The 8,814-nt window shown below is 45.0% G+C and overlaps 1 protein-coding gene across 7 annotated transcripts in view; it reads right to left on the bottom strand.

Annotated features, from left to right (window-relative positions):
* Positions 1-506: 506 nt before the first annotated feature.
* The window catches only part of LOC147008553 (lysosomal proton-coupled steroid conjugate and bile acid symporter SLC46A3-like), a 67,431-nt gene continuing 59,123 nt past the window's right edge, over positions 507-8,814 (bottom strand). For all 7 annotated transcript variants that reach the window (XM_085863983.1, XM_085863984.1, XM_085863982.1 and 4 more), the window contains one exon: positions 507-1,651. In XM_085863983.1, coding sequence (XP_085720109.1) covers positions 1,516-1,651 — 136 coding nt within the window. In that variant the 3' untranslated portion in view covers positions 507-1,515. The remainder of the gene's footprint in view (positions 1,652-8,814) is intronic.

Raw genomic sequence — 8,814 nt, 5'->3', positions numbered from 1 at the left:
TCATGCGGAATTCGACGGACCAGCTGCGCGCCATCCCAAAAAAGGCGTTCCAGCGCTGCTTCCAACGGTGGCAGAACCGTTGGGAGAAGTGTGTGGCAGCCCAAGGGGACTAGTTTGAAGGAGATTAGTGTAAGTTTGTTGTATCTGGATACGAGTATTTTTTATGAACAAAGGTCGGATACTTTTTGAACACACTTCGTATGTATTTGTATATTGTAATCAATAAAAAAATAGTGTGGTAGATAAAAACATTAGAAAGGAAACTAGTATAAACAGGTGAGCATTGGGTGGCTTTGACACCATCTTCGGTTGAAATTAATTTCTTTTTTTAATTATTTGTTAATTTCAACTTTACTACACCAATAGTATACCCCAAAGGAACCTCCATGCCAAATATCAGCATCCTAGTACACATATTAAATGAATGGCAAGCTTTTAAATAACTTGCACCAAAAACTTTAACGTTGATGTGCTACAAAAAAGTTAAGTTCAAAACAGGTCAAAAATTTAAAACATTTGAAATTATTTTTTAATTTCAACTTCACTACATCAATAATATACCCCAAAGGAACCTCTATGCCAAATATCAGCATCCTAGTACACATTTTAATGAATGGCAAGCTTCTAAATAACTTGCCCCAAAAACTTTAACGTTGATGTGCTACAAAAAAGTTAAGTTCAAAACAGGTCAAAAATTTTAAACATTTGAAATTATTTTTTAATTTCAACTTCACTACATCAATCATATACCCCAAAGGAACCTCCATGCCAAATATCAGCATGCTAGTACACATATTAAATGAATGGCAAGCTTCTAAATAACTTGCACCAAAAACTTTAACATTTTCACGCTCACGCCGGGGGTATCGCTATAGCTCTCTGTTCTTCGAACAGGCGAGCTAATAAAAAAAGGTTTGAATCCCATATCCTGTATTATTTCTGCTGTCCTCGTTCAGTGGTTGATGCAAAGTTCCTCAAAGAGCATTAACAATCGTAGAAAAGAAAATCCAAATGACTCATGAATCTGGAATTTAAAAAATTGATCTCCACAAGCTCTTAAAACTACGAGTGCCAACACTTTGCGTACTTTCTCTTCATTTCGATCACTCATCAAATCATATTTTTAAAACGACTGATTCCAATTTCACTGATATTTGTATTGGGAAAGGATGAAGATAACAATTTTGCTCATTAAATATGTTGGTTAATTTGCGAACTGTATTTTTTTTTTATCTCCATAATGAGCTTAATCATGGATATGTATATAAAAGACGATCTTCTGATTCAAAACCAGTGGAAGTACTGTACAGTACTTGAATCAGAAGTCAATATGTCCATGGAGACTGGTCACAAAAACCTGTGCATTGTGTTAAAGTCAGAACAAACACTTGTTTAATGTCCAGATGTTTAACATTTCTTAGATGTCAATAGCTGGAATCCACTTCAGTTCTACTGCAGAAAAAAAAAAATTAAAAACATTTCCTCATGTGAAATGTTCTAATTTCTCATAGTAGCTCATGCTGTGCCCTCAGCTGTACGATCACCCGATGAACTGTTAGCTCCCACAGGTGAGGGTAAATCAGGATCCTCATCTTGTATTTGCTTGTAGTTCCCTGATCTTGATGGCACCTTGAAACAGCAACAGAGAATGCTGAAAGAGAGAGATGAGGCGGACGGGTGGGGAAAGGAGGAATTTGAACTTCATCCAACATATCTTCAAAACACAAAACCAGAAATGCACGTATTAGCATTGGTTTACCAACTGTGCACAATATATTAAAACATTGTACAGGACAGGAGCAGATCTGAGGAGGAAGGGAGAGGAGGGTGATTCCCCTTTTTCAAGGCAAAAAGAGAAGGAACTAGAGCAGCACTCGGGAGAGCGCATACCTCCGCCAGGCTGAACAGTTACATTTTGTATCCGACTGAAAGGCCGGATCTGGTTCAATTCGTCTTTGTCACAAACCTAACATATCTGCCAAATTTCGTCCGAATCAGTACACAACATTTTGAAATATCATGCTGTGTATAATTTTTGACCTTATCTCGAGCTTGGAAAGTGCCTTTCTAGTTTTGAATATAAAATTATTTAAATTTTTTTTTTTCTCACAACTAAATGTCAGCTTAATATGTCAACATATACGAGGTCCGTCCAAAAAGTAATGGGACTGACTTCACAGAAATTTTTTTCCAAAAAATATATTGAAATCACAGCTTGTCCCCTTTAAAATAGTTTCCCTCCAGTCTCACACACTTGTCCATCCTCTTCTTCCACGCTTCGATGCTCCCCCGAAGGCTTCTTCTGGAATCCTCCGGAGCTCCGTCGTCACGGCCCTTTTGATGGCCTCCACATCAGGAAATCGGGTCCCCTTGATCACCCCCTTGAGCTTGGGAAATAGGAAAAAAAATCACGAGCCAAGTCTGGCAAATATGGGGGTTGCTCCAGAGTTGGCACATTCCTCTCTGCCAGAAAGTGTCGGATGTTCAGGGCACTGTGAGCAGGGGCGTTGTCATGGTGGAGCACCCAGGCATTGTTCTCCCACAGGTCCCTCCTCTTGTCCCGGACTGATCTCATGAGGCGGCGGAGGATCTCCTTGGACACGTATTGATTCACTGTTTGACCCTGTGGTAGAAACTCGAAGTGGACGATGCCCATGATGTCAAAAAACGCAATGAATATCACCTTGACCGTCGATTTCGACATCCTTGCTTTCTTTGGTCTTGGTGATACCGGACTTTTCCACTGACGACTCCGCCGTTTGGTCTCGGGATCGTATTCGAATATCCACGATTCATGGCCAGTAATGACTCTCCCGAGCAAGTCTGGATCGTCCTCGAGGCGCTCGATAATATCTTGACAGACAGTGATTCCTTGCTGTTTCTGGTCCTCGGACAACAGCTTGGGGACCATCTTTGCGCACACCTTGCGCATTTTGAGATTTTCAGTGATGATGCTTCAGACAGTGTCCTTGTTGATGGAAAGGTCCTCAGCAATTATCCGCACCGTGAGTCGACGATCTGCGTACACCATCTGCTTCACACGCTCGATGTTGTCAGCCGTTCTGCTCGTTGAAGTTCTTCCAGACCGTGGATCATCTTCAACCTCCTCCCATCCCTCTTTGAACCTCTTGTGCCATTCAAATGCACGTGTCCGTGACATCGTTTCTTCCCCGTAAACTTGCTGCAGCATTGTGAAGGATTCGGAAGGTGTTTTGCAAAGCTTGGCAAGAAACTTCAGATTGGCTCTCTGCTCACGACTCATAGCACAACGACTCAGACTAGAAAACGTGTAAAGCACGTCCTGTAAAAAAATCACACAATGAGCGCAGTCAACCATCACCAATCATATTGTTACAGATTTCCACCCGCCGGCGTGCGAGCGACCGCGTTTCGCCAATGGCGGCCGTCTCGCCCACCGAACGGACAATCCAGTCGCGGCTTTCCGGCTCAACGCCAAAAACCAGCCACGGGTGTGTTTTTAACCACACAACAACCTTGTCCGTACTCTACCCGCGCTTTCGGGTCAATCGCCGAATTGTCGATATACCTAATTAATCGTGCGGGTAGATTATCGAGAGATTGTACCTCAACGGGGCCGCTTGGACACGAGCCGCTTAAGCAGCTCACTTCCTTTTGGGATAACCGAGCGGGGTATTATCACGCAGTCCTGTTGGACCCGATCACTTTACTGGCTATTTAAAAACCAACTATATTCCAAGTGCAAGATGGCAGCTCAATTAAGGGAAGAGGACGCAACGAACGGGTTAACATTTAAACAAGCACATTTATTTACAAAGCACACGTAAACAATGATGCAGTCATGCAGGTAAGCAATTATGCAAGGCCGAACATGCACACAAGTATACAACCAACAAAAGTAATGCAAAAGAGCGACTACAGTCTATCTATTATGTACAGTCACTTTTACAGTTTCTTCTTGCGGACATGGCGCCACAACATTCATTCAAAAGCAAGGAAAAACCCCTGGAAAGACGAGGGGTGGACTGGACCTCTTTGGGTCTTTATTGCACGGAGCCGTGTAGACCGCAGAGGCTCCGCGAGGCTGCGCTGATTACCTTCACCTCGCTGGGGCGACCCGTGACGTCCCGTCCCTATGGCCGCTGTCGTGACCGCGGTCCGGCCCAGGTCTCGTCTGACGGCCTGGTGATTCGGGCCCAGCCGGAAACGCCTCAGAGGAACGAACGGGCCTTATGCTCTTTCAGAGTTGATGCTCTCTTTAAGAGCCCGTCCGACCCTCGTGCTGCTCGGACTGTCCCGAAGCCCGATCACCTCGGACCGTTCGCTGCTGGCTGGCAATCTCTCCACGTCCCACATGAACGCGCCGTTATGCGTGGCACGGCTGGCCTGCTGTGCTCCCCGCTCCGTCTCCTCGGTGAACCCGGACTTCCACTGCCCTCGACTGGACTCGAGCTCCGCTCCTCACACCGCTCCAAACCCCGACCGACTCCTCTCGACCGGCGCTCTGCGCGCTGTTTTATAGGGTTCGTGAGGCGAGATCTGATCTCCGCACTCTCACCTCTGACCCCCACTGGCTCCGCCCCTCTCGCTCTCCTGATCCTAATTCCGAGGCGAAGCTTGGAGCAAGCGGACGTGGTAGGAATCACCGTCGCTAAGGGGAGAGCGGACGTGGTAGAAATCACCGTCGCTGGCAACAAGGAAACCACCGCTTTTGTTTGCAGCGACTTTGCCATGGCCGGCGCAAAGATGGCGGCGCCCGCGGAGTTGAAGGTGAAGCGATGTTGTTTCGTCGTTGGGTATTGGGGGAGATGCGGTTTGGGAGATGGTGGCTGTGGTTGGCGTTGTGGAGAAGGTGGTTGTGTGAGGGCGGTTGTGGAGGAGGTGGTTGTGTGAAGGCGGTTGTGAGAGTGATGGTGGTTGTGAAGCGATTGAGAGCGATGTTGGTGGTGGAGGTGGACTCAAAGATTCACAGCCCTGATCACATGAATAAATCCCTTAGACATCTGTGGGGAAATCTATCTGAACACAGACTTATCGGCACAACTGATCTAAGGACCTATATGGTGCTCTGCGAATTTCCACAGCCGTAACAATATATATGTATATATATATATATATATATATATATATATATATATATATATATATATATATATATATATATATATATATATATATATATAACTGGAATGTTGTGAAAGTCTGTGACACAACCCGTTCTTTCAAGTTGTGTAAGTGGAGCACACAGCAGGCTCAGTCCTGTTGCTTTTCAGACGGGCCTAGTATATTATTGCGTGGAAAAGGGGGGTGGGGTGGGGTGATCCATAGCTAATTGTGGTAAGAATAGTATGGACCGTGTATTCGAGTGGGGTAGAATTAACTTTGCATCAGGGATCTGGCAGGAGTACGTCATCTGTAATATGTGCATTGAGGGTGTCGGTGATCATAAACAATAGAGCAGAATAGAGTAAAGTTGTTTTGTGTAAAACCTCCTGTACATGTGAGACCAGGTGGAGGACTTCAGCGCAAAAGGACACAGGAAGTGCTGTGCGCTTTAAATGACATCATGGGCCATTTTGGCCAATCACCGTGTATTAATGAGCTTTGGAGCCCTGGAGAGAGTGAGCTACTGACGAAGGGCCACTCCATGGGATGGGATCATGTCAGTGCGCACAGGGGTGGGACGGTCCGAGAGATGGCGCCACCCACTAACAGCGGGCGGCCAATGAAATGACCCGCTGTGCATGAAGGTGGTCCCAAAGGTAGTAAAGACAATGTCTGTGCAGATGGCAATTGTGTCTTTGGAGATATCTCTCTCTCTCTCTCTCTCTCTCTCTCTCTCTCTCTCTCTCTCTCTCTCTCTCTCTCTCTCTCTCTCTCTCTCTCTCTCTATCTCTATCTCTCTCTCTCTCTATCTCTATCTCTATCTCTATCTCTATCTCTATCTCTATCTCTATCTTTATCTTTATCTCTATCTCTATCTCTATCTCTATCTCTATCTCTATCTCTATATCTATCTCTTTCTCTATCTCTCTCACCCAGATCCACACTTCGCCCTGTGCCACACCAGCTTGCACTCGTCGACCTACAGAAACACCAGCCCATGCCTTCTTCAACTCCTCGACTGTTCTGTTCCCCTTTGTGGATTGAGTCAGGTATTTTGGTGCCATAAGCCTGATGTTGGATTAACGGTTAAGGTGGCTGACTTAAGATCTTCAGATCTTGAGTTTAAGCCCCCGTCATGCTGGTGAAATAAGTCCAGGTGGGTTAACTCAGCCTGTCATCCCTCCGAGGTCAGCAAAATAAGTACCAGCTTACTAGGGTAATACGCCATTTGAGTATCCTGCGTCAGAGTGGCGACCCATCCAGGATTGTACTCCTTAACCAAATGAAACTGCCACGGCAGCCATAAATAACCATTCCTTTTACGCCACACGGCGTGAAAAAATGGGTGCTTTCATTTTAGTGCCATAGTGTGGGTTATTTATTTTTGTTGTACACAAGTGTGTGTTTCTTTTCCACTTTCATTTCAAGCTGTCTGTCGATCACAGGATCTGTTCTTTATTTATAGCGTTTTGTCTATCCTTTCCCTCAAATACATTGTCAATATAAGGGCACTCGGTACAGCGCATACTTCCAACCCGCAATGCCCGATCCACGAGAACATATCTCGTCCAATACATTTTTGAAATATCATGCTGTATATCGTTTTTGAGCCCGATCTCTCAATGGTGAAGAATCACTTAAAAATTGAAGTATCCGGATCCGGATTTTCACCAAAATGCAATCGATTCGCTGTGGTCACACACCAAACCTGTCGACAAAATTTCATCCGGATCCATCCACAACTTTTTGAGATATCCTGCACACAAACAGACAGACAGACAAACAAACAGAAAGGGGTGAAAACATAACCTCCTTCACCTTCGGTGGTGGACGTAATCAACGTTTTAATTCGAAGCAACGTTTTCCCGCCCTCCTGCCATCCACGTGTGGTCAACCGCCAAATTTGGTTTATCTATTGGGTGATCTTTAGCGGGATTGTAAATGGTAAAATAATGCAGTATAAACTAGAACGAGCAATCAAGAATTGCAGACCCTTGCCTAGCCTTGTTTCGTGTGGTTTTATAGTACCTATTTTAGAGACGTACTCGCATTCTAATTGTACACACTTTATGTAATGGTATTACATTAGTTTGCTGTTTTTATTTTGTGTCCATTGGGCTGGAAGCGCTGGCATGTGCTGTGTGGTTTTGTAAAGAGAGGGGGTGCAGTGCATTCTGGGCTCTGGCTTCACTTGGCGCACGGTGATTCTGGTACTGCAATAAAATTGATCATTCTCGTCGAACATTGCCTCTCTATAACTAACATCAGAACTTTACACTTTATCGAGATACTCAAATTGTAATTGTACATACTTTATAGACGACTCGCATTCTAATTGTACATCCCTTATAGAGGTACTCGGTTGAAATAAGGAGAGCGTGCATTTCTGGCTACCACAAGGTGGCATTTGTAGCCTATGTTAGTTAGCACATTCTGCACAGACAAAGAAACCGAAATGCAATACCTTCTCCTTTGGTAAGGGTAATTAAGAATGCAGTAAGAATTATGATATAGTTTGGTTAATCACGGAGGTTTTTAGACCTCCGGCTCAGAGCACATGCGTTAGCTGGCCGCCTGATGTGACAGTATATTCAATATTAACATCAAGCGATCTGTTAAAACGGTGCATCTCTCCCATGGCTATAATACCCCCACGAAGGACCGAAACGGTGAAAGATACCGTGTTCAATTTTCCACTAGTCTCCATAGATCACTCCAATCCAAGGCCAAACTTGGCGGTGGAAGCAAAAGGTGGGAAAACATCTCTTTTGGCGAAAATGGGATTTATTAAAAGAACTGAATATGGGGGAAAGGGGTGACAGGATGCTAAAAATAGTATGGAACAAACTAAATGATTGACAGATACAGATAGGGATGGTGGGGCATGCAAACTTGTGTATAGAGATAAATGGCCAAAGCCTAACCCAACTATGACACCAAAAATATATACCGGGACTCGCACAACAACGAGGGACGAGCGAGGGCTTGAGAAAGGCATGAGCTGGTTGTGGGTCCAGTATGGCCCGTGCAGGTTGATGTTGTACAGGGCTGATGCAGCCCAGGGCAGGAAGATGGCAATAAGGAGAGGGATGCTGCCTCTAAAGATCTGATTCCAATTTTAACTCCAACGACCACACTGGGTCTCCAACTCAAAAACTAACTCCAACTAACTCACTCCGCATAGTCGTGGCCATTGTAAACTTCAGGACCACCTTCATGCATGGCAGATTTATATCAATGGCCACTCGCAGCTCGGGGTGTGCCATCTTCTGCACCATCCCGCCCCTCGTGGCAGCCCCAATAAAACGTCTTACACCCCCTCTTAAAGGCTTCACAGATGACCTCTCCACCATGAGATGTAGTATGCTGGTAAAACAGTCTGTGTGGTTTCCTCTGAAAGTGCAATGCGCTTTCCAGTTGTGTCTTTGCACCTAAAGGCCCTGTCACACCTTGACGATTTAGCCAGCGTATGTCGACGTATGAAAAATTTGTCTAAAACGCTGGCACACGTCGAATGCGTATGGGTAAGTTTTGTATACGTTAAGAGCACGCTGGCTAAAACGTCGTAGTACGCCGAGCTGTAAGACAAATTTTCCATGCTTGAAATTTATCGACGTATGCCAGCGTATGACTCGCACGTTCCGCATAACGCTGGCCACAAGTTGTAGGCACATTACGCGATCGTTGACACACGTTACTTGTAAGTTACTCATTAGTCGAAACACGTCG

Source organism: Eptatretus burgeri, chromosome 18 (genome assembly GCF_056783735.1).
Source record: "Eptatretus burgeri isolate ZD-2024b chromosome 18, Ebu_testis_v1, whole genome shotgun sequence".
NCBI classification, from domain to species: domain Eukaryota; kingdom Metazoa; phylum Chordata; class Myxini; order Myxiniformes; family Myxinidae; genus Eptatretus; species Eptatretus burgeri.
The sequence above is the reverse complement of the archived record's forward strand: the minus strand, read 5'-3'. Positions and strand labels throughout refer to the sequence as shown.